Genomic DNA, 26,231 nt, shown 5'->3' on the forward strand with positions numbered 1-26,231 from the left:
TTAAGCAAAATACAGTCTATATCATTAAAATAGTAAAGAAATACAAACTGACTGTTCGTTCAATTTCCGGATAAACATAATCATAAACCTTAAATAAGACTTTCCTCTGTGTTCATGAATTTTAAAGTAGCACTAATCTAAATGCTAACATATTTGATATCAAAATCCAGACCCATTTATTTAATAAAAAATTGAGACTGGAATCTGGTTTTTAGCAGGTTATTATCAACTTAATGGAAATACTTGTAAAGTACAGTTATTAATGGTATATAATTCGGTAAACTTTGATCTATGCATCTTACCAAGTCTTCTTAACTGTCAACATATATGAAAACAGAAGATGCATTGGTATTTCCTCCAACAAACTTTGTGGTTCTTTACCTGAGCAACAGAATACTTTCCCCCTAACAAAAACAGTAATAAAAACCCCACTGCATTTTTCCAGAAAAACTAGATTTTCTGTCAGGTTGAGTTGTTCTTAGTGGATTTTAGCATAGTATCAGCTAGTGTGATTACTTTTAAAGTAATATATCCTATTTCATGTGCCCAAGTTACCACAACAGGCACATATCACAATTTGTGGGCAATTACAGAACATGGATTCCATTTTGGATGAAGCTGGACAAAGGTTATGCTCTGTACTGACGAATGGTACTTCAACACGCAACATCCTGCAGGACTGGTACTGTAATTGTTTCCATCCTTGAAATGAGAGACATTTTAAAAACACAAGCTTTCAAGGCAACTAATTCTTGCATCTGTCATCACATGTTATTGCCGAGTAATATGCAACCAACTGTAGCTAATCACATATAAATGGCATCTGTTACACCATCATGCAATATTTTATCCTATGCCCACGTTGTAAAACATGAGAGACAAGTACCATTTTAGGAGGAATAAAAGGCTACTGAAAATACATATGGAAAAGAAAATTCTCATTTGCATTTCTAAAACTCAGAAAAGGTCTTAAATAAAAACTACTTTATTTCCAATCTGTGCATCTGCATTCTCTCATATTAATAATAAATCATTTTTATTTTCAGTTATTTAGTTCCTACAATATTTCAGTTGCAGACAGCAGCGAAATACTTCTTTGTTCCAACAACCTTCTCTTTGGGAGCTGAAGTCAGTTGATATTGTCTTTTTACTTACAGAACTTTTACAAAGCTTTGGAGTTGATTTCAGTGTATAATCTCTTTTAAATTACATGTCAAAAGCCCATTTTCATTAATTACCACATGTTAAAAGCAACACAGCCACGCAACAAAAGTAATTTTACAGAAGAATTTAAAGGATATGGCAAGTTTACACAATCCTTTGGTTGAATTTACTAAAAGACAAGTTACACTGACAAAGACCACAGTACAAAAACCATTTACAGTTTTATTATTTTTAGGAGTTCCTTTAGCATTTTCAACATTCACAATATAAAAGACGAAGACCCTTTCCCCCTCAACAAAACAGATCACCACAGACAGTCTATTCAAATGCACTCAGCTTGATTTTTCTAAGTTTGTTAGACACCAAGTCGATATTGCTGTCATCATTTGCTGGCCTAACAGTCTCTTAAAAAATTCATGCAACACAGTATATTATATTGGTGGCCAAGCACAAAAATAAAATGTATTATTTGGGATAATTATTTTGCAAGTAAAATATTCATGATCTTACAAAACTCCAATTTTACCAGACAAGGCCTTTGGCCAATTTTGATTTTTTTTTCCCTTTAACACGCTGTGCCTTAAGCTTCTTTCTCTGCCTGGAATTCATCCATATTGGGTACTGTCCATGCTGGTCTAGAAGAGTTTTTTTGTTCCGTTTATTATCTACGTCCATTTTGCAGTCATCTGAAAAAAAGAAAGTTATTTACTTTGAGTAAAATGAGTGAGTAAAATACATGAATCAGCTTCACAGAAGCTATTTTGTTACTAGATTCCCCAAAACTATGAAAATATCCCTACACACAACAGTATTTGTATGGAAAAAGCTGAAGGCTTTATACTCTGAAAGCAGTTTCCAAACCAGTACAACTGCAATCCAGGAACTTCAACAGCTGATAGTAAATATGCAGAATTTTCCCTCAAGGCCCATGTCTGGGAAAAGCACCTCATACTTCTATTCTGCCATCTGCTCCAATACCATGTATAAAAACACTGTGTGTGGTCTCCATCAAAAGTTGCAACCAGACCAGAAGCCATAGCCTTACTGAAACATATGCACAATTAAATACTTTTCATGATGCAATGTTAAACTAATTTGAGTGGAAGACGAAGACAGGTAAAGAGAAGAATAAAGGGAAAAGCAGAAATACAATGACAGTATGAAGCACAAGTGAGCCAGTGATGTTATGTTTGCCTCAAGAAGTCAGCACAAGGTCAAGACTAATATATTTAGAGACAGAAATAAAGGATTAACTCAACATGACCCAGCAGAGTGTGCGCACAGCCCAGAAACCCAACCATATCCTGGGCTGCATCAAAAGGAGAGTGACCAGCAGGTCGAAGGAGGTGATCCTGGCCCTCTACTCCGCTCTTGTGAGAGAGACCCCACCTGGAGTACTGTGTGCAGTTCTGGGGCCCCCAACACAAGAGGGATGTGGACCTGCTCAAGTGAGCCCAGAGGAAGGCACAAAGATAATCAGAAGGCTGAAGCACCTCTCCTATGAAGACAGGCTGAGAGAGCTGGGGTTGTTCAACATGGAGAAAAGGCGGCTCTGGGGAGACCTTAGAGCAGCATTCCAAATCCTAAAAGGGGCCCACAAAAAATTTGGAGAGGGACTTTCTACATGAGCATGTAGTGATAAGACAAGGGACAGTGGCTTTAAACTGAAAGAGGGTAGAGTTACGTAAGGTATTAGGAAGAAATTCTTCACTTTGAGGGTGGTGAGACACTGGAACAGGTTGCCCAGAGAAGCTGTGGCTGCCCCATCCCTGGCAGTGTTCAAGGCCAGGTTGGATGGGGCTTTGAGCAACCTGGTCTGGTGGAAGGTGTCCCTGTCCATGACAGGGAGGTTGGATCTAGGTAATCTTTAAGGTCCCTTCCAACCCAAACCATTCTATGATTAATCTCTAGGACCAGGAAGACTGCAGGTGACATGGTCATGCTCAAGAACAGTGTCTACAGTTAGCTAACATCACATGAATGCCATGTCTCATTCCATGTGCAACTCTAAAGGCTTTATCATGAGTTTTATAAAGAGGAAAAAAAAAAGACTTTTTTATCTTGTGTCTATCTGAAGTTGGGAAACAAAAAGCCCATGGGCTGCTTCAGTACTTGAAGCATGCAGACAATCTACCTGGATGTGCAGCACAAGAATGTGCTTAGGGAGCCCTGAAGTTGAGATACAAATACTTGCAGTCAGCAAAGAATCAGCACATGGGCCTACTGGCACAACCAAAGGCTGATCCAGCATGGGACAGGCAGCACAAAAACTCCCAGCTCCAGAAACCTCCTGAGACATCTGAGAAACACGAGACCTTAACAGTATTGTTTTCCAAATGCCATAGGAGAGATGGCCTCCAACAACAAAATACAAGAAACCCTACCACCCCAAGAAAACCAACTCTACATAAGTAAGCTTCTTCTCTGATTCTTGTCCTGTCATATGACTGACGTTAACCTGTTACACAAATTCTGACTGTGAAAAAAGCACATCCACAGTAAGTGTCTGCTGCAACATTGACTAAATGAAGAAATACTCCTGGACAAAAAATACCCATTGTTCACACAGCACAATGTTTTCATCATACTTTGCAATCTCAAGGATGCTACAGGAATTGGTAATAGGAAGAAACCTACTGAGCAGAAGTGGTCCAAGGACACAAAGAAAACCTACCAAAGGTTTTAAAGACCAAGAGAAAAGGAACAGGGAAAAAAAAAAAAAAAAGCTCTTGGTTATCAAAGCACACTCAGTGGATATGATTATAATGAAAAAAATCTGTGCATGCCCACAAAGTTTTAAAAACCATTTTTGACCAAAGGCTAGCCAGACCTTCTTTTTTCTCGTAACAACAAAAACTGAAATTATTTCACAGCATGCTGTGAAAAACACCTTAAAGTAAGACAAGAAAATGTCCCTAATGTACACCTATATATTTTCTTAGGCTGGAAAATTATTTACCTATCTATGGAAAGTGCATATTCTGAACGAAGCTCTTATCTACTTCAGTCCTTACAACATCTGGCTATGCGAACTCCCTTGCATAGACAGTGCTGAAAAGTCCTCTCAAAGAAGACACTATTGTTTCACAAAACTTGTAGATGTTTTGTGAAATACATGTATTCTTAGGTATGTCTGAGGCTGCTATCTCTCTACAAAGGCCAAGTGAAATTGGCCGCTTGTAGAAAAGTTGCCAGCAGAGTTGGAAGGGGGTGCAGGTATGACAGATAGGCAGGCATTTGCTTCAGAAACTAGGTTTAAGACAACAGTGTTTCCTCCAGCTTCAGCATCAGAAGGCTGACAATGTTCCAAAACACTTTGGAAATTCAATTCTAACAATCCCATAAAGAACAACTTTTACATCTGGTTCACAAACCAGAACTATGGATAAAACTACAAATTATACTTCAAGCTACCCTAAATTGGGCAAGTATTTTTACATAGCATTCTATTTCCATTTTCAATATAGTTCACAGGCTCTGCTATTCCACCTCACGCCACCTGTCTTTCCTAATTCCAGAAACACTGACAGAACTGGCTGCGTGACTGACAGCGACAACTAGCATTATTCTATATCCCCGCTATGATCTCTCCAGAGTCTTTTGCATGCCACATAAAAAGCTCACATCAACAATATCCTAACAGCTAAGTGGCAAAAACTGGAGAAGCAAAATGTACTATGATTTAGTTTGGACTGCAATTTTGGAAAGAGAATGTGTCTGACTCCTGCCCAGTACATACGTACTTAAAACCTTTATTTCCGCTTCCTGGGTTACTTCCTTTACAGATTACATCCTACCCATGGACTTTAGAGGAAGGTGGCATCATTTGCAGACAACTAACAACACCCGCTCCTGCACCATGTGCAATGCAGCATTAACTAGCATACAAAACTAGGGTCCTTGCTACACCTACCTTGAAACAGTACATTTAAAAAAGGGATGAAAAAAATCATCCTATTAATGATAAAATATCTACAAAATTACATTATATTTAGGTCCAACTTTTACATGTTTAGTGTCCTCCTTAAACTAGGAGGGAATTAATACCCTATCTCCAGTTTAACAGCAAATACAATGCTCTGATTGAAACAGCTTCTAAATTGTCTCCACAAAGAAACGCTTCTTGATAAGATATCACATACTTTAAATCGCGTTAATAAGCTTGTTCTACAAGTGACTGAATGCACAGAGAAGCTGGCGTTCTGAAGTGACCAGATTCAATGATTTAATAGCATCTTATGGCTGTAAAAGATAAAGATTTGGTCTTCCACCTCAGTAATCTCAACGTGTAATAACTATGTCCGTGATCACCACAGTGAAAGTCACAGGAACAACGATAAGCAATAATGCAGGACGCCCCTACACTTGGGTGACTGCAACAGAAAAAAACCCCAAACCCTGGTACAGTGAAAACCACGCTAGAAACACGGTGGGAGGCGGCGCGGAGGATAGCCGGGCACTCACAAGGCAGGTCCTGGGCAGCCCAGGGCCCGCCCAGCTCCCGCCGCGGCCTGTTCGGTTTGCAGCCGGGCCCTCCCCGCGGCTCCGGCACCGCCCCGTGACAGCCCAACTCACCGGCCTGCTGCCCGAGGACTTTTTGGGGCGGCAGCACGGTCGCCACCTCCTTGACCTCCTCCATGACGACATCCGCATTGGTTCCCAGGATCTTTTTCAGCCTCTCCAGCTCCTTGGGCGCGTTCTTCTTCCTTTTCTCCGCCCGCATCTTCCTCCTCCATTTGCTCCTCAGGCTCTTCGCCATGCCCTGAGGGGAGGAAAGAGGGACACGGTGAGCGCGAAGCAAGCGCAGGGCGGAGGAGCCGTTCAGGCGGCGCGGGCGCCACTCGCTCGGCCCCAACGGCCGGGCAGCGCGCGGACGCAGGGCCACCACTCCTCCTACTCACCCCAGCCGCGCACGAGGCCTGCCGCCAGCCCTCGCGGTAGGATGCGCTCGCTCTCCGCGCATGCGCAGGCTGACCGGGCAGGCCCTGCCCATACAGCGCGGCGACGCGGGCTCTACCGTAATGCTCCGAGCAAGCGCGCAGCCGCCGCGCCGGCCCCGTTCGGCAGCACTGCGGGCGGAGCGGCGGGCATGGGTGGAAAATACACGCGTACTGCTTCATAAGTGCGGTTTTATTCTTAGCTGCTGCTACACGTTTCTTAAACCCCAAAAGAGGAGAGAAACCCTCGTGCCTGCCCAAAGCAATTTGCATTCGTGCTCCAGCGGGTCCAGAAAAGGGCAAGGAAGTCTGGAGAACAGGTCTTATGAGGAGCAGCTAAGTGGACTGAGGTTGTTTAGCGTGGAGGAGGCTCAGTGGGGACCTTATGGCTCTCTACGCTTACCTGAACGGAGGTGGTAGTGAGGTGGGGGTCGGTCTCTTCTCCCAGGTAACAAGCGATAGGACAAGAAGAACTGGTCTCAACCTGTGCCAGGGGAGGTTTAGATTACATATTAGGAAAAATCTCTTCACCGAAGGTGGGATCAGGTACTGGAATAGGCTGCCCAGGGCAGGCATCATTGTACCTGGAAGTGTTCAGAATATGTGCAGATGAGGCCCTCAGTGCCACGGTTTAGTGGTGGTCATGGCAGTCCTGAGGTAATGGTTGGACTTGGTGATCTTAAAGGTCTTTTCCAACCTGGTTGATTTTCTGATTCAATGATTCAATAGCCACAGTTGAGTTCCAGCATGGAAAGCATCCATAGTCACTGCCCGTGGCATGACACGTGATGTTTCCCAAGCACTGCATTGTCTTTTTGTTAACCTGACAGGACAGGCGAGCAGGAACAATACTTGGACTTCAATACTGACTATGAAGTAAGGAAGCCTTTCAAAACCATTTGTACCCTGCCTGCCACTCCAGGAGCTCAACAGGTTGGAAAGCAGCCACTGTCACAGCACCATTTCCCTGCCAGCACATGCTTGCCTGTCCAGCATGGGACTGTTGTGCTCTGTCCTTTTCAGCACCCCGAAGTTCTCCAGCCTCAACTGCAAAAAGCAGACTGAAGTTGTTCCAATTTTTATTGACAGACAATTAACCTTCATCTACACAAGTTGATAAAATGCCAGAATCCATCTCCAAATGATTTTCCAGAACACTGAAAGACAGGCAATAAATAACACTTAACTGAACATTCCTTTTGTTTTAAAACCGAGCTTCCAGAATAACCTGACAGCCCTGAACAAGAACAGAGTATCTCTGTTACAGACAACATTCCATTTTACCAAACAAAAACTAGACAAAAATTTTAGCTTAGTAAAACATTGCACAATGATAAGCTCAGGCTACCCTTATGTGGTACACACACTTGTAATACCATAGGAAACATTTCCAGCAGCTACAGAATAGCAGAGAGGGGCTTACTCTGGAGCATTCAGAAGCTGGCAAATGTTTTAATCGTGAATTCTATCAAGTGCAAATGAAGCGATTAAAAAAGTGACTGAAACGATGACAGCATGGTAACTACATAAAATATATACTCTAGAAAAGAACTTTAGCTACATTAAAAAGCCTTTTTTTCTTTTCCTAAGGAGAGAGAAATATTCATGGAATGAAAAAGTAATAAAGATTCAGTCTCTAGAAGACAGAACTACACAGTTTGCAGATCATCCAAACACCTAACTTTTCACACGCTATAGTCAAACCACATCGCGTTTGACTATTTTTTATTAAATGCCTCCAGTAAGCGTAGTAGGTGCAGGAACAGATTGATGATGTCCAAGTAGAGATTGATTGCAGCCAGTACGTACTCTTCAGGGGATAATTTGTGCATCAGCAAATGAGTGTCATAAATAATAAATCCGCAGAACAGAAGAGCTCCGGCAGCAGCAAACACCAACTCTATTGTCTCACTATAGAAAAACAGCTGGAGGCAAATGAAACATGAAAAAAATAATTGTAATTTTCTTTTTAATATTAAAATCCCCACTTAAAACAAGAATGCACACTTTCTTTTTACTGTTATGTACACACAAATATGATACTATGATGACACTTCAATGTTCTTATTTCATATAGTCTCCAGTCCCACAATCTCTTTAACTGAGTAAAAATGCCTCCACTTAAACGAGAGGAAGCTCTGGTCTCCAGAATATTAACAGCAGAAAAATTAGAAGAACAAAACACAATTAAAACCCCAATCTCCTTTCCATTGTTTCAATCAAGTAGTGGATCTCGACTGATAAATTTTGTCAATTGATGCAAATACCACTTTTACATTAGCAAGAACAGTATCCAACAAAAATGTGAACTAGAAACGAATGGTTAAAAGATCACCAGCATGATTTACAACAGCAATGGATCTGGTTAGGGATTTTCATTCATTAAGCTATATTGCACTGTCTAAAACCTTTTTGTTACACTGGAAGTTAATAAAAGATTTACATTAAAGAATACTTTTTAACCTTGAACACAAGGTATCTTACCCTCAAGAAACCCGACAAGATTAAAATCCACAAACAAGTGAAGAGGCTGAAAAAAACACATTCAACTGTGAGCAACAATATATTTTCTTTTAAACTTAACTTACAATCTTTTCCCTTCTTCTAAAACCTCTTCACAATATATTTGTAAGTAACTGTCCATAATTCTTAGGTGCCAGGTTTTCATGGGTATGAGCAGTAAAACCCAGTTTTATAAAGCTGTCAAAAGCTATGTCCTAACTTTACTTTTTAAAAAATATGTGAAGCAGCTGCCTTCTGTCTCAGTGAAAAACCCAGATAAACTAGTTTTCTAGTCTAATATTATAGTTATAAGATTCATAATCACAGAAAAGAATTTCTTACCAAGAAAGCAGAATCGCATAAAATTAATAATTTACTGACTTAACACCCTCACCCCCTTGAAGCAGGTTCTTTTGACCTGCATTCCTTATTATATCTGCAAAGCTTACTTTGAAAAAGGAAAAATCATCTTCACAAAACAACAAAAAAATCATCAATATGACAACATACCCTGCTCCAAATTTGCTGAAATCTCTCTTTGACTGCAAGGTACATGCAGTCAGTCCAAGAAATACAGCAGTAGTAAGAATAAAGGCTTGCAAGACGATGGACACATCATAGAAACTCACTATAAACAGAAAAAGTAAACTGTCATTTAAAGAACACTACACTACATATTTGTGAAGGTATCTTTTGAGGAAACAGAAGTTTAAACTTTCACAGACAGGAAAAAAATTCTTAACTGTGAACAAAAAAAGTAAATTATGCCTGAATTTGTCTTTGCACTTCAAAATCATGATCATAGGACTCATGGACCTTGCATTAGCTAAGTTTGACTGTTACCTTATAGCTATAGCTTCTTAAATGGAAATAACAGATCTTCCCTAATCACAATTAAAAAAAAAAAAAAAAAAAGAAAAAAGTAGTATTTTAAGCATAGATGTGAGAGAGGTTAAGGGAAAAGCTATCTAAATTTTTCATGATACTGAAACAAGGGAAAAAAAATCAGTCCTATGCAAAGGCTCATAAAGTTTTGATTAGAGAATAGGAGGGGAAAGATAACAGAAATGAGTGGAACCTTCTTCTTCCCTCCTTCCTCCTTAATCTTTCCTTCTTTCCTTTCCCCAAACAACATTTTTTTTCTTTTTTTTTCAGGAGATTATAAGCCACAACAAGGAGGTTTCATCTTATGCTAGAAGCTACAGTGGAAGGTGATGCCATGACTTGTCTGCACACTGCTCCATCTCAACCCTGACAACAAAGTACAGAACTCTCCAAACTCTGGAGGAAACTGAGGGGGAAGATAAGGATATTTCACTTGCTGATCAGTTCTGCTCAGAGCTGTCTTACAGGAAAGAACAGACGACACAGCTCATTTCTGACTTCAGGTTTGTAGTTTCAGTTCTGGATCAGAATCCAGCTTCCTCCCTTGATTCCCTGTTTTTCGCTAAACTCATATCACTGTCATTAAAATTTTCAAACAAATATTCAAATTATTATCATTTTAGTCACATCTAGGAAACCTCAGATGGCAATTAGTACAACATACATTCCTTTTCCAATTCATTTATGGAATCAGACAATAGGATGGCTGCCATTTACCTGTAATAGCAATTGTAAGTGCTTCCAGCAGGGTCTACAAAAAGTAAAAACAAAAAATTACAAGGAAACAACAAAACAGACCACAAAACACTTAAATGGAGATTTCACGCACAATGAGTCCATTCTGCTACATAATCCCAGCATGCATTACATTAGCTCTCTTGTTAAATCTCTGTATACGAAAACACATTTAGTTTTCAACAAGAAAATGGCAATCATCATGTCCAACTGTGCCAGAAGTTGTTGTGTTACATAAAAAGAATACAACATAAACTGAAAATGAATGAGAGACAGCCCCTATACAAAAATGCTATTTAGGTTTTCTACTCAAAGCACACAGCATCTTATCACACTTCTTACACACTATTCAAGGGGCTATAAAATTAATACACTCTTAATGTCTTGTTAGACAGGTAAGTGTCTGCATCAGCTTCCTTTTCCCACTTGTCCTTGCTTTGAAACAGCTAACTTTAAAACCAAACATATCGACATCTGGGCTGAAGGCTAGTATGGGCCCATAGTTTTTCTAAAAGATAATTTCAAATTAAGTTTCATTACAATAAAATGTGAGAAAAGTCTCTATGTTGCGAACTAAGAGCCCAGAAATAACGGAACATTTAACCCATATTCTGTTTAAATCAATTTATCTCAGGTTTGAATCCTACTATTCCTACACAATGTAATACTTACATTGTCATAACACAAACTCTCACATCACATTTGGCCAAACTATTACATCACTCCTTGTTACAGCTGAACTTGTTGAAAGTTTTTAAACATTTTACTCTCCTGCAAGAGTTCAGAAGTCAGGAAGCATATAACTGTGTTACCGTTTAAACAGTCTTATTTACTTACACAGCGAACCCCGTGGTATCACAAATATAATTCAGGCAACTCCTAAAGCATCAAATTCTAATTGAAGCTACTGTGACTTCTTTCCAGGAGACTGATTTGCTACATAATCCAAAATATCCAAGATCAACATTTAGCCCATATCGAGAAATTTGCAACATCAGGCAGGAGACTGGAATCTGAGGACAGCTCTGACTGACCTGCCTGTGTTCAAAACATGCCCAGAATTCAGCATCGACAAGCCAACAATTAAAGAAATAAACACGTGTGGCTGGTTGCATTTGGGTCTTTGCTGGAGGCTGTCCAATAAACAAATAAGGTAACAGAAATGCCTCCTCCTTTCCTACTGAGCAATTTAATAGCAAAAAATCACTAACTTAAACAGAATGAGAACAGATGGACAGATATAATTATACACACAAAGGGTAGGTGGGGGGAAGCTTGCTCGACCTGATTCCAAGTTCTAACACTCTTCCTAAAAAGATAGTGGAAGAAACCTGACATAGAAGCTACCTAGAAACAACCCGTGGACAGGATCTCCAAAAAGCTTTTGCAAGTTTATAGGGTATCTTTCAAGGAATACAAAAAAAACCAATTACCCACCACTAGTTTGCTTCAAGGAGTTCATCACAACGAAATATATTCTAGGGACTATTAAAACTGAATTTATATAAATACTTACAAATCCAAAAAGCAGGTATAAATTAACAGGATGCTGGTGTCTGTAGAGGGTCAGTGCCACTATTATAGCCAAAGATCCCAACCCAGATATCAAAAGCAAGGCAGGCCTGAAAAGTTCCATACAAAAAGTCATCAAAATTTGAAAGAAGTATCTGGAAGACTAAAAAACAGTTTATATAAAACTAATTTTTAAGTAATCACCTAGATAAGGTACTGCTCCATATAGCCAAAGAAAATGTAAAGCAAGTTTTACAACAAAATTGATCTAAAACATACCACTATAATCAGTTAAAAATAGTACAGTCACAAAAGACATTTTTTTCATACTGAAACTAAAGATTGCGCAGGAGTTCATCACCTGGAAATGAACCCGTACGAAGAAGAAAATCCATCCGTACTAAACTAACAGTATTAAAGAACATGTAATATTTTTACCTATTAAGAATGCCACATTCGGGGAACTGGCTTTAGTAAGCACCTGAGTGCAACAAACGCAGGCACTAACTGCACCAAAAAAAGTCCGTACTGAACAGTAAGTATCCCTACAATTAAATCAGGCAAGCAGCCCTCCAAGCAAAAACTGGACCATAATCAATCACAAAATTTCAACAGTTCTAAGTGAGCAGGATGATTTAAAATAATCAGATTTCAGTAGAAAATTGTAGTTTTACAACCTCTGTTGCATACACTATAGCTTATACAGAAACATTTACATAGCGTTTGATGCTCCTTTCCCATCTGGGCTTTGAAATGAAAGCAAAAGCAAAGTCTGAAAGTGCAGTTGGGAAAACAAAAAACAGAAACTGGACTCAGTGCTCTCCACCAAGTTGTTCTTTACCCCTGCCCATCCACCACAGTTTGGATTTTGAGACTTGTTTTTTTCCCATGAAAATATGAGAGGCAGAAAGAAGTAAGCCCATGGGAATTTTAGCAGACTAGTTTTCAGGAAAGAAGAAAACAACAACAAACAATGAAAAAACAAAAGAAATGGGGGAAGGGGAGAAGTAAGACATAATTCAGCTTTTTGGAACAGGTACCTATATACAACAGCATTCCGAACAGATAAAAAGTAAAAGTAGATATTTAGACCATAAAACAAGAAATGTCAATAATTGAGATGTTCTGCAATTCATATATAGGTTTTCATAGCATAATTATTATACCAAGCACTATTAATGAAATATTGTTTAAAATTAACTTTAATAATAAAAATAAATTCTAATAATAAACCAAGGGGAAAAATGACAGAGAAGAGAAGTTACTTCCCAATCAGGTTACAAAATTTCTATCACAGAATCAAAACACAGGGTATAAAAATGGTTAGGAATACTGAAGTGTTCCAGAGCAACAAACTACATAAACTACACTTAACACAGGATAAACAGCTCCATTTCATTTTAGTATTTACCTTTCGTGAACAAATGCCTGCACTCCAGTAGAGTACAGAAAAATTGCTGATGTGACTGTAGTCAGAAGAACTTGAATCGAAAGAATGCTGTAGACTTTTCGCAGAAAAGCTAGAATAAGGAAAATAAAAATCAAATCACTTTTGATTTACACTTACAAAGTTCAACAGTAAATCAGATAAAATTTTTCTATCTGGTAAGGAATCATTAGAAACTCTTTATTCAGTGAAAAAGCACAGAGCTAAATGGCAAGAAGCCATTTCTCCTTAAAAAATTGACAGAGTATTCCAGCAAAATGACATTTATTCCTGGACAACAGTATTTAAACAGTAACAACGATGACAAAACAAACGCAAAAAACATTTGCAAGGAGCTTACTTCAGACTGGTTAAAAAACTACATATACCTAATCTCACTAAGAAATTGATAACAGTATAACATCTCCATCGCATTAGTGGTATCTAATGGACCTAAATGAAGAAAGATTAACTAGCAAGTTCTCTGGAAGACAAAAACTGCCATAAAAGTTGGAAAACCATGTATGGTAGTATCTATCTGATTGACCTTTCACCATGTTAAATATAATTTATCATAATTTGTAACTTGCACTGTACTGAATGGGTATCTACAGATACAGACTCGTAGTGAAAAAAAAAATCCCAGAATTAAGCTAACAGGCTTCATAATTCTAGAATTATGAAGAGTGGTTCAGCACATACAGATATATCATACAGATATTCCCTATATGGAAGGAGCCCATTAGGTAAAATGCTCTGAAGAGTAAGCTTATGGAGATAATCGATCCAATCTTTAATAGCACAGCCTAAACGAGTTTAAAAGCACATACTGTGAGAAGATGAATGACCTGTGTGCAGCAGGTAAAATTAAACATACTTGTAAGCCATGAGTGATTGGGGCCTATTTCGTTATAATAAACTGAATAAACCTGGAAGTAGCCTGCTACCTACCATAGCCTTCTCCCCACGTTACTACATGCATCAGCAATTCTGCTAAAAACAATAGCTCTTTTGTGTTGTTTATTTTCCAAACAAGATAAAACTTTATTTTCATAGGAAGAGGTCTCCTGTTTATCAGAAATATCTAATGAAAAATTCACAGCACACAGCTGTTTTTATTCCAAGATATACCCAATAACCCTCTAACTATTCCAGCAAGGCTTGCTAATTAGACACCTTCTACAAGAGCATTTGAGACCTGCATATTAACAGCAAAGCAATACTTCATGGCCACTAACATGACCTTATAGCACGCAAACGCTTCAGCGGAAGAGACAGCATTTCAACCCCTCACAGATGCAATTCAACTCCATCAGTCTCCTGCTTAAACTACTGTAATTATGGGCACCAATTTTGGCATGTATGCACCTCATGTATGATGTCTGGGCTTCAAAATGCATCACTCTGGGGAAAATAAAGTTTATTATATATTGGTTTAATCCCTCTGATAAAAAGACGTACCCCCTACATGCTTAAATGACAGAATCTATCGCCGGGAAATTATTTTCCTTGATGCTACCTTGACGTCTACCCTTGATGGTTAACCTGGGCTAAGCAAGGCCCTGGCTCCCCACTCACAGCCTTTGTTCAGAAGGTTAAAATACAGCGCAGAACCCGAGCCCAGCTAAACGCCACAGGCGGCGGGGCTAACAGCGAGCAACTCGCCGGGAGCGCTGGGGCACGACACCCCCTGCACCGCCCAGCGAGGGGAGCAGCGGGGCCCCTCCGGAGGGGCTGGGGGGGCTAGGGGCGGGGACGGTGTGTCGGTCTTATTCCCAGTCCCTACCCATGCGGATGTGAACGCTGGCCGAGGCCACGTTGCTGCCATAGTTGAAGTCATCTTCGATGGAGCTCCGCGGGTACAGCTGCTCCGCCGCCATCGCGACGGCCTCCTCCCGCACCAACGGCGACAACCTCCCCGCTTCCGGGCGGGGCGGTCGCACACCGCACCGCCGAGCAGGGCCCTCCGTCGAGCGGCCGAGCTGCTCGATCGCGGCGGCCAGCCCGCCCAGGGGGCGCTGTGGCGGCGGCCGTGGCCCGCCGGTAGCAGCGGCGGCGGCGGCAGCGGGGAGGTGTCTGCGCGGTACCGGGCCGTAACCGGCCGAGCGGAGCCCCCTCGGCCTTCCCCGCTGTGACTGCGGGGCGGGCAGAGCCTGCAGCGGGAGGGAGGCTGAGGAGAGCGGCGGGGGCGGCGGTGACGAGTAGGGGGTGACACTGGGAGGAGACACCCGCGGCCTTCACCCTTTACGTGCGGGGTCTGCATGGGTAGATTAGGGTTGGGTTTCCTGTGAAGGTCTCTTCTGTCTGCTGACATTTACCCACCCCAAACCTGCTCTGCAGGTGGTTCACCGTGGCTTGAGGAACCGTTGTGGTTGTGTTTATCTTGAACACCCGTTCCTGTGTCTGTGTTAGGTATGACAGGTCTGGAAAGGAAGTTCCAGTGATTTTTTCACCTTGTGAAAAGTAAACAAGTAAACAAACTTCACTTGTTTTCACCTTGGATTCACGTCTAGCTACTATGCTGAACGAGTTCTCCAGCAAGCTGGGGCTGTCTGCAGCAGCAAACACACAGCTGCATTCAGCAATTTCCAATAAAAGATGCTTCGGGCATTAAAGCTCTCCCTCAGTGTATATCCCACTAGAGATAAGTTTCACTTCCATAAACCCTTAATACAAAATAGGATTTTATTAAGGCTTTCTTCAAATTTTTTGTCCTATCCTTCAAAGTCAACTCAGTTTAATTCAGAGAACACAAAGATGCTCAATATTTCTCAGATTACCACATAGCGCTTCGTACAGTCAGACTTCGTACTCACAGAATTGCTCCACTCTCTCTCTTCCCCTCAATTGCCCAACATGGTAGCTCATATTTAGGAATTCACAAAAACTAAGATTTTGGGATGTGGGATGGGGAGTGCAATATGTTATTCTTTAACTTGTGAATATTACCTAGTGCCTGCCAAGAAACTGAAGTGATAGACACTTTAGAAATGTATGTAATAGATTAGACTAAAAATGCTTTTAAAAAATTGGAAAATAGCGGCCTCTGCTGTATTCAGATTCTCCAGGGAGAAGTAAATAAATTATATGATTCTGTGATGAAATAATTTTGAGCAAAGTTCTACTGAGTTGACCTAAGATACTACATTTCAATTGCAGATACAAACAATATGAGCATGACTTTATAATCTGGGAAGTATTTATGGTTTTCCTAATGTCATTTTGCATTTTTAGTTGCTGCAGAGCAGTATCTTTCAGCTTTAATCCTGGATTCAGAGGTTTATGCATTGCTTTCATTGCTGAATAATAACTGTTTTGAAATAATTACGCTGTCTGCTTTCTTGTGCATGTCTGTGCAGAAGAACAGCACTGATGTTCTCCCAGAAGAAGCATTTAGAGTTCTGGACAAGCATCTGGGGCTGCCTTCTCCTAAAACAAGCAGTGCAATTTTCTTTAAAATGCCTCTTAGAGGTGGCCTCATTTCTGTGTGAGAAACAGAAAACTTCAGAGCATTGCTGCAGAGTTGACTCCTGCAAATAGCTTGAGCCTGGAGATGATTGAAGGAGAGATGTAATAGTAGTCTTCGAATACTTTATAAAAGGCTGTTTCAGTTCTCCAGCTGTGGAGAAAGTAAGGCCATATAAGAGGTAATGTGGCTTAAACTGCAGTAAAGAAGATTCAGGGTGAAAAATTGAGGACTTTTTTAAGGGTAATCAGGGTAAAGCTGTGGAATAGTTAGCCTGGGCTTTAGGCACAGGTTGGGAGACAGGAGATTGCAGGAAACAGGCATGTGCACTTTTGCTCTTTTGCACACCCACCTCCTGCGTGGAAGATGTTGATCTGATGTAAGCCAGTGGGCTTATTTCAGAAAGGCAGGAGACAAAGCAGCAAATGATTCAGTGACATTACTCACGAGCACAATCTGCCAGGGTGGGAATGGAAAAATTATTTGCATCTGCAATACCAATAAAGCCTGCAATTTTCACACCAAAAGAGAGCATCATTCTTGTCTTAAGATATTTTTCTGTTCTCTGCAGGCTCACACAGAATGTACGGTGCAGTGAGCAGCTCTTTGGAGTGACTGAACTGAACGAAGGTTTAATAACACCAAGCCTGGCTGAGTGTTTTCAATGTCTTTGCAATTTTCCATTCCTCACTTGGGAAAGTATACCTTATAAAATGCTAAATATGCCTTATAAAAAGCAAAGTATGTTTTACATTGCCTTTCTTTTCTGTATTTGATGTTTCCATAAACATACCTCCATCACACTATTTTTATTTGAAACCACTGCAGTCCCACAGTGACTTGCTTGGGACTGGCTAGACGCTTCCACTCTGGGTGCGTGCGTGCAGGGATGAAAGAGCTTTCTGTTCTCCAGGTTCTGGTTTGGACTCCGGTATGGGGAAAGGAAGCTCGCTCTCACTAGAGCCCTGGTTAAGGACCACAAACTTCTCTGTGCCTTTTGTCTGCGTTACACAAAATCAGTGGCTTTGCTGGAAAAAGTCCATCTGGTGCTCAGAGGTACTTGGGAAAGGTACCTGGAGTGTTGCCAGGATTCTGCTTCTTTCCAGAGGGTTGTTTTTAAATCACTGTGTCAGAGCCCCTTTGCTTGCTGCAGCTTCGAGCAGTACTCCCGGAGTGACCTCTCTCAGCATCACTTTGATATACATCTGTGTATCTTCACATTATCATGGCTGTTGTTGAGGCAGGACACAGTGGTCTCCTCTTCCCAGATTGCAAAGTCCGTGACCTCTGCGTGGCTCTATACAAATGCACGAGACACGACTGCTGTAATATTGCTGGAGCACAGGGCGTGCGATTACAGGAGTATGTAGTCACACATGGGGCCCTGTGGCTGCCTGCCAGCCTTTCAACAAGGAGGTAACATCCAGGCAATTTGTGTTTGGAATGGCACGGTGCACGCAGTTCAGATGCGAAGCGATGTGGGAAAACAGAGAAGTTTGATTATATAGGTGCGTCCGCATGGCCATTAACCATTAATTTATCCCCAGGTGAACTTTGTTCTCTTAATTTCGAAATACCTGGTTAGTAAGTTAGAGGGATAATTTTATTGTGTGGCCCTAAGGGATCATAATTTGAAGAAACTTTAAGTTACTGTGAAATTATCGTTGCACTCAAAATACAAAGTTTTCCATGAGAAGTGGAGACAATCTTGTAATTGAGAAGTTCTTGCAAATTATATTTCAAAATGTACAGTACATAGCTGCAAAACTGTCATGATGTTCTTACAGGGCACGAGAATAACTGAGAAACTCAGGGACAGATGTGGCATCTGTTGCTCTAAAATCCCTGATAGTGGATTTTCAAATCCACTGATCAGGGGAAGAAAGTTTATCTTCTTTAGTACTTACAGTTTCATGAGAAAGGCTCTACCCTTTCACAAGGAGGTCACCAAGCCAACCTTTCATTATTCCAGGATGAAAAACTTCTCTCAATCTTCTTTCAGTTTTCTTGAGCCCTCATCTTTGCCTATTGATGTGTATAATCTTTTTTCCTATTAAATCCCATCTGTGTTATATATTTTTTCATTATATACCTCAACATACTGTAACTTGATTAGCTCTGTTATTTTTTTTCCCTGTGGTTTATTGATAAAACACACCAGGTTAGTTTTAGGTCTTTTTTGCAGTCAGGGTGGGTATGTTTCCCTTTGAAAGCAGGACTTCAGGATCAGTATATCTCTGCAATTAATAGGGCAGTGCTGGTTGTTAATAAATTAATATTAACATTAAGTCTTCTTCCAAGGTGTTTGTCTATTTATGCAAGTCTCATATTTTTCAAGGGTGCAATCTTATTTTGACAAGCTGAGGTATTTTACATTTTAAGGTCAGGATCAAGCTGAAAGCTGTCCGTGCTTATAATCCCACCTTTGTTATTTTAGTAACTGCTAAAGTTTAAAAAAGAGCATTATCATTTTATTCCATGTGTAAGACTGAATCCTGTGGAAATAGAGTGTGACGTTGATGGCCCAATTTGTATGCAAGAAGGTTTTGTTGTTGTTGTTGTTTTTTTGTTTTCATTTCCACAGAGGTAATGTTACAAACTGCCTTTGTAGAAGGGGAAGCAATCTTGAATTTGTTTCTCCAAATGAAACATCAAAACATACCCTGGTTTGAGTTTGCTGTTATTATCTTCAGTTTCAATTTAGCAGGAAGAGCTGCTTGAATTTTGGGAGTGCCATATGGAGTCTGTTTATAAAACACTAAACTACTCTTTCTGTACAAATTCCAATGTACTTTAATTGTCTTCACTGGACAGCCTACATCACCTGTAATGGATAGTCATTCTGTCACCTAAAACCTGAGTGTATTCATGTATATTAGTTTATCTAAACCTTTGAGCTTACTTTGTCAGAAACACTTTAAATTCTGAACCCATATTTTCCTGGCATTTTGAAAAGTTGAGGTCATATTTGCTTATTTTTGTTTGAATGTCTAGTAGAACGGGATCCTGATAAGAACCTCCATGTGGAACAACAGTAATTGTATGATGTTAAAGGAAAAAAATGCTGCATTTAAAATGGCTTTGCAGCTGTTGTTCAGGTCTACCCTGCAGAGATTGAAGAGCAGCTCCAGATGATGATAACTCCATTTGATGATAACTCCAGATAATGCTAACTGCATTTAGGTGTCTAAAAACAGGCATCTACATGTGTACACACGCAGGTTAACGCCAGTGTGGCTACCTGCAACTCCTGCAGTTCCCCAAATAGGGTCTGGAAAAGAAACTTGAGATGTTCAGTGTCTTTCACTTGTCTTGAGGCAAAAATGCCAAGGGCAGCAAGGGGACTTTGGGCCATGAGGGGCTGTTACCCATTGAGCAGCCCTTAGCTTTCCCACAGCTAATGGGCTTTCAAGACATTTGCTGGAGCTTCATGCCATTGAAAAATACGGAGGGAAGGACAAAAGTAATGTGAGAGATTTGTTCTGGTGCTGTTGGAACAAGACATGAGGCTGGCAGCCTCATGCAGGCTCCTCGGGAAGTGGGTCAGTGGCAAATCCTTTGCTTATTCACAAGGTTAATTATTTAGTTGTGTGAAGCAGACCAGCATTAAGTCTCAAGATACATGTGCCAGATATGTAGTTACTACTACTTTGCATGAGGCAGAAACAAAGCTCATGGCTCCAAACACAGCAAAGTACTTCCATGTTGCTTCAAAGTGCCTTTCTGGAACAGAAGTCAGAAAAGAATAGTACAAATCCCTAAATACTACACTTGGTCCAGCAAAAGTGAAAAGAGTTGAAGACAGGTCTCTCACCTGAATGTTAATTAATATTTAAATACCATTTTTAAGAACATTAGTGAGTCTTGTGTTATCTTGACATTCTCAGATACTAGCAGGAAGAACAGTGGTTGATTAGTCAGCCAGAGGTTTGTATAATCACTATTGAATTTTTAGCTAGATCTAGATATTCCTTTTAAAACCTGCTTTTCAATGATGTGCCTGAGAACTATTATTCATTGATGTGTGGTACCTTCATAGAGATGATGAGTCGTCTTTGTTGAATTCAGCATTTTTTCAGCACTCTTGTCGGCATCATCCCCATTTGTCCTTTGAACATGTTTGGACAAACTGCCTCATGTGCAAAACTTCTCAGGTTTTTTTTGGAAGTGGAATTAGGGTGAGGTTTTTCAGAGCTTTTAGGACTGAGATGTATTAACACTAAGGGTTGATGCTGTGACTTAAAAAGCAGAAGCATCACTTCTGCAGCAACAAAGCAGCTCAGCAGCCCCTCTTCATTTAAAAAGTATGTATTATGTATGTCACTCTATGTCCAACCTTGTAGGTTTTGCCTACAAGGACATGTGTTGTCCAGTTCAGTAAAAAAATCTACTGTGCTGCCTTCTCTGGAACGATGTCTCTACTAAAAGGTGAGCAGCCTAAAGAGTGGATTTACACTCAAGAGATCTGTGATCTCTGTGGTAGCTGTCAGCCCGCTACCACTTGGGATCAAAATGTCCACACTGTGGTTATTAACATCCACCTTTAGAACATGTGCTAATTGAGTGGGCTTTAGCATGTAGGTCCTGCCTTGGTCTTGCAAAAAGGTCCTGTGCTAAGACACCAGATGTGCTTGAGCTCTCTCACTCCTGAAAGTGAGGCATCTAAGTTATGTAAACAGGGGAAGGGGAAAGTCCATGTGGAGAGATACCCTTTATGTCTTTTGCTTTTCAGGAAAGCACAACCATATCAAATTTATAGGTCAATTTAATTTAAGGGAAGATATTTTTGACAGCAGTGTTTGATTTTAAGCCTGTTTCAGAAAATATTGATGCTAAGCATGCACAAAAGCAGCCAGAATTATGTAGTAGTGGTAGTTATGTTAAGAAAATGAGTGATCCAGGTAAGTTTCTGCTGTGAATCCCTAAACTTTGCCTACTGTCCCTAAACTGTCTACTGTGTGAGACCTTACTGACCATTCTCTAAGCATACATCGTTTGGGGCACATCTGCATTGTATTACATACTAATCCAGTTATTCAATACTGCTTTTGGGTTTGAGAGATTCTTGCCTGAGAAAAACAGATTTAAAAATTATTTTAGAAGATGGTTGTCTCTATATTTTAATAAGTCAGCCATTAAAGTGATTGATTCATTAAATCTAATACTTGGTGTTAGCCATCTAATCTAATTAGAAATCTAATATCTCTGCTAAAATATTAAACACATTCATTAATACTTGCCAACAAAATAATTGTAATTGCAAGTGAACCCATTTAGTGGTGCTTTCGTGGCCAAAATACATAATTCTTCACAACTGTTGTGCAGATCCTTTCCTTAAGTACTATGTCCAAAGTTAGCAGCCATGTTTTAGATGGCTTTTCCTTCAACTGAAAATCACAGCTGGGGCAGGATTCTGCTCATCTCTGCTCATCTCTGTGAGGCTTCTGAAGGGAAGGACAGATGTGACAGTTAAAGTATTAACATAATGATAGTTATTTAGGAGTCTTCCGATAACCTTAAGTTTTGGGGAACCTGGCTCTTTATATTCAAACATTAATTTCTACTTTTTCAAGCAGAACTATAACAAGGAGAGAGGGATCTCTCAGCTGGCTTCTGAAGCATCACTTTCAAGGTATTTTGTAAGTACTGGATCTCAATCTGAAGACTCCCGTGCTCTAGTATATAGCAAGACTGAAATACCTGATTTTAAGTGACTGTGGTGCAAGTCATTCTAGGCATATTTTACCTGTATAAACTACCCCAAGTATTCCATAGCTTTTTTTCAGAGAAATGTGGAGAAGCAGAGCTTTGCGCACATACGCGTTCTGCCTGGGGGACCAGTTGTAGCAGTGGTTATGATGATCTGGCTGTTTGTAGACAACAGCTTTCCAGAGGCCAATTTGCAACATATGCATTTTTTTAACTCATGTTTTTAATTGGCTGTGCTGAATGTTGTAGAGAAATTAATGCACTACACAGAAATTGTAATGGTCCACTGATAAAAATACATAGAACTCAGTGGTTTTTCTCTCTCTCTCTTTTTTTTTTTTTTAGAAACAATTAGTATAGTACACATCCCTGAATCTCATCAGTAAGGTAGAAAATGCTTAAATATGCTCTGATTGACAGTTTCTAGCAGCACCAATGTGGGAAAAAATGCTTTTTGTCAGCCCCACATATAATTGTAATTCTCATTGAAATTCTTTCTGTAAATAGGTTGATGCTGGGAATATAGTTTGAGAAGCTCACATGCTTTCCTGAAATTTATGCTTCCCATGATGGCAATAAATTACAAAACTCATGTTAAGTGCCTTGGAGTTCTCAGAATACAAATGTGGATTTTTCCTTCAGAGGCTTACTGTCATTCTGCATATGTGAAGTTTGTTACTTATATAGAGAACAGAAAGCAAATATAAAACTACTGCATTTTTGTAATTTTACATGTTTTAATTCATCAACAATCTAGCAATATGTAGATACCATTTATGGTATCACTGGTGGTATTTCTAAATACAGACTAACTTTAGCACAGTTTTATTTTGGCTGTGAAACTGTAGCTTCATCTCTTAGCTTACATCAGCCTGAGCATTAGATGTGTACCACTGTGTCCCATCCCACTGATACCACTATCCTGAAGTAACAAAGGATAAAGATTCTACTTTAATTAATAAAAATTAAATCTGGGACTGAGTTTTTCTGTGATAGAAGTGTCTTTTATGTGAAAAGCTCTTGATTAACAAAACCCCAAACAGGTTTCTGACAATAAGAAAGAGGGTTAATGCATCAAAATATGTATTGCTTTCAAGTGTATCTTTAAAATTAATATATATAAAAAATATTATTTTTAAATAGCAGAAAAAGAGAAGATTTTGCTTTCCTGATTGTCCATTACCAACTCAGCAGCACCACTCTTGTGACACAGATGAAGAAGTAGGCTGATGTGAAACATCTTTGTGATATTTGTCTTTGTGAAATATTCTGGATACACACCCAAAGGACAAAAAATCATCCACTGTATCTCTGGCAATATGAAAAATGAACAGCAGTAATGCTATTTTGTTTACATTGCTTCATTTCTTTGCATTTGGTACTTTCTAAAAATGTTACCACCTCATTATTATTATTTATTTTTTGTTGTAAACCTTGTTTTGGTCTTTGGAGAGATTGAAGAACTCCAAAATGCAAAGAACACAAAAGAGGCTTAAAGTTTCCCATATGTTTCCAGCTGTGTTCCTGCCTTAAGCACAGGTGTATGTGGTGAGTCCCCAGTGCCTGCGAGCAGTGCTGCCTCTTGATCACAGTACCACTGCTGTGATCTGTGGTATCTGAGAGAGAGAAAATCCCCTGCAAGAGAGTCTCACTTTTCTCTCTGCTTCATAGTCCCAGAGACCAGCTTCAGCATCCTTGTACTACTCTCTTTTCAATTACTAGTTTTAATTCTGTGGACACAGCAGTGAAAAGAGTGTAACAGTGGTGACAAAAACCTTATACCCCCATATCAACTTTAAACCATCAGAAATACAACAGAAAAAATCAGTGGAAACTTGCTGGCTGGAGGGGAAAAGTCCACAAAGCTGATCCTCAGAATTAAAAATATGCTATTAATTTTTTGAAGAGGGTATAAGGTAGAAATAATGCTGCTGTATGAAAACAAGGTTGTTGCCTTAATAAGACCTTGCCCAGTATTTCCCTATGTTCTTAGCTGAAACAGCCTTAACTTTCTTAGGCAACATATCTTGTACATGGATAAGTGAGGGCTTCCAAAGAATGGATTGGTGCTGAAGATATTACTCTGTTATTTCTGGTAGTGTTTTGGACCTACACAAGCTTTAAGGCTATTACCTGGGCAATTTCAAAGATTTCACATGGAAATGTTGGTCTGGATCCACCTGTGGGTTATGGTAGTCCAAAGCATGTTAAAAATATAAATAACAGAAATAAAATAAAGCTGAATTTTGGCTTGATATTGACAGTTGAATGTTTTAATAATGTGTACTTCTTGATGTTCAAAACATTCATTTTTTGTACAATTCCATTCAGGAATTGTATGTTTTTTCTAGTTTTCTTTATTTGCCAGTGCTTAAGAGTATGGTAGCCCAGGGACTGACCTTGCTCATAATTCAAAATATGTTCAGGAGCAGCTTGAACATCTTGGAAACAGTGCATGTTTCAGCCCTACTGTTTCAAACTTCCTGGTCATGTTGAGGTTAGACTTCAGTATGCTTTAAATAATAATAGTTTTCCTGCAGGTCTGGCTGAAAAGAAACATCATGAGCAATCATGAGCAGCACAACATTAAATAATACAGGTTTTATGAAATTTGGGGTGAGTATCTTTAGTGATAAACACAAATCAGTAAGGGGGCTTTCAACCTACTCTGTACAGACGGGGGCTGAGATAACTAAGTGGGAATCAGTAGAGATGTGCCCTCATAATCCACCATGTGTATGTGTAGTATCTTTGGGTGACAGTAGTGGCCATCCCTTTGAGTTAGCAGGCCAGGCAGGTGGTGCTGTATGTATGCTGAGTCTTAATTTTGTCTTATGTTTATTTTGGTGTGGGCTTTTGAAGGTTCTGGGTGGTTTTAATATGAGGAAAATTTTAACTAAATGACTGGAAGTTTCACTCCCTAGGATAAATGTTTGGAATACAACAAAAGAAGAAGGGAAGCTTACCTTTTGCTGTTAAGGATGTTACAAATAACTCATTGGCTAGTGGTACTGAGACATTGGAGGTGATAGAAAATATCTGCACATGGTTTTAATTGATGTACATATGGAAATACTGTAATAATTTTCTTGGGTTTTGTTATGCGGAGTTGTCTTGCAGTTTTACAGCAGTGACTGACAATTCAAACTCCCTGCCATTGAAGCTGAAGAGGCACAGGCTTTTTGCATGCTTATTCTTGGGGGGACTTGCTGTCAGCCTGATTTCTGTCAAAGATTGCTTGATTAAAATATAATTGCCGAAGAAATGGTACTAATTGGCACATATATGCTCCCATGAACCGTAGTTTATTCCCATTCATTATGGACAAAAGTGTGACCTGGATATCTTACAGCCGTCCTGGAAACATTCCCAGCATGAGCACTCCTGGGACCTTGTGCCTGCTCACAAGCAAAGGAAAAGGAGAAGTCTTTGGTATCTTCCCTGGCATATGTTTGTTCTTTACCTTTTGTTCTGGCAAAAACACTCTTCTTCTATGTTCCCCTGTGGCCCAAGTATTGGATGTAAGTGAGGTAAATGACTTTGCACTTTCCCTTTATGATAGAGGAATTGCATCCCACATTAACAAGTCTTAAAGACATCTGTGCACTGTAATTCACATACTGATTATGTATGTTTCCTGGCTAATATATAGGCAAAACATACAAAGAAACAGTGGAAACTCTTTCATTCAGAAATTGAAGCTTTGCAGTTGTGAGTTGATTTTATGTTTTAGCTTTTCCTTTTCACATTAGCTTCTTGCCAAGCTGCATGTAAACCACCTTTGTCTAGAAAATGCAACCTTTTCAAGAGTAAAATATTCCAGGGGTTAGCTGAAACTGTCTTAACAGTGCTGTTCTTCTGGCTTCATGCCTATGAAAGTGGTTAATGGTTGGAA

General features: G+C 39.8%; 2 protein-coding genes across 3 annotated transcripts; both read right to left on the reverse strand.

Moving 5' to 3' along the window:
* Positions 1-969: 969 nt before the first annotated feature.
* Positions 970-6,167, reverse strand: LLPH (LLP homolog, long-term synaptic facilitation factor). Its single transcript, XM_030479007.1, has 3 exons — positions 6,066-6,167; positions 5,740-5,926; positions 970-1,850 (listed from the first exon to the last, which is right to left on the reverse strand). Exons 2-3 carry the CDS (start codon positions 5,921-5,923, stop codon positions 1,687-1,689), a joined length of 348 nt encoding a protein of 115 aa, XP_030334867.1. The 5' UTR covers positions 5,924-5,926; positions 6,066-6,167; the 3' UTR covers positions 970-1,686.
* A 996-nt stretch (positions 6,168-7,163) lies between these two features.
* On the reverse strand, positions 7,164-15,339 carry TMBIM4 (transmembrane BAX inhibitor motif containing 4). 2 transcript variants are annotated; one of them, XM_030479005.1, is made up of 7 exons: positions 14,948-15,339; positions 13,147-13,255; positions 11,740-11,845; positions 10,206-10,239; positions 9,114-9,231; positions 8,586-8,631; positions 7,164-8,026 (listed from the first exon to the last, which is right to left on the reverse strand). In XM_030479005.1, exons 1-7 carry the CDS (start codon positions 15,039-15,041, stop codon positions 7,820-7,822), a joined length of 714 nt encoding a protein of 237 aa, XP_030334865.1. In that variant the 5' UTR covers positions 15,042-15,339; the 3' UTR covers positions 7,164-7,819. The 2 variants fall into 2 exon arrangements, with proteins under 2 accessions (XP_030334865.1, XP_030334866.1); XM_030479006.1 differs by lacking the exon at positions 8,586-8,631.
* Positions 15,340-26,231: the final 10,892 nt, after the last annotated feature.

Source organism: Strigops habroptila, chromosome 3 (assembly GCF_004027225.2).
Source record: "Strigops habroptila isolate Jane chromosome 3, bStrHab1.2.pri, whole genome shotgun sequence".
Classification (NCBI taxonomy): domain Eukaryota; kingdom Metazoa; phylum Chordata; class Aves; order Psittaciformes; family Psittacidae; genus Strigops; species Strigops habroptila.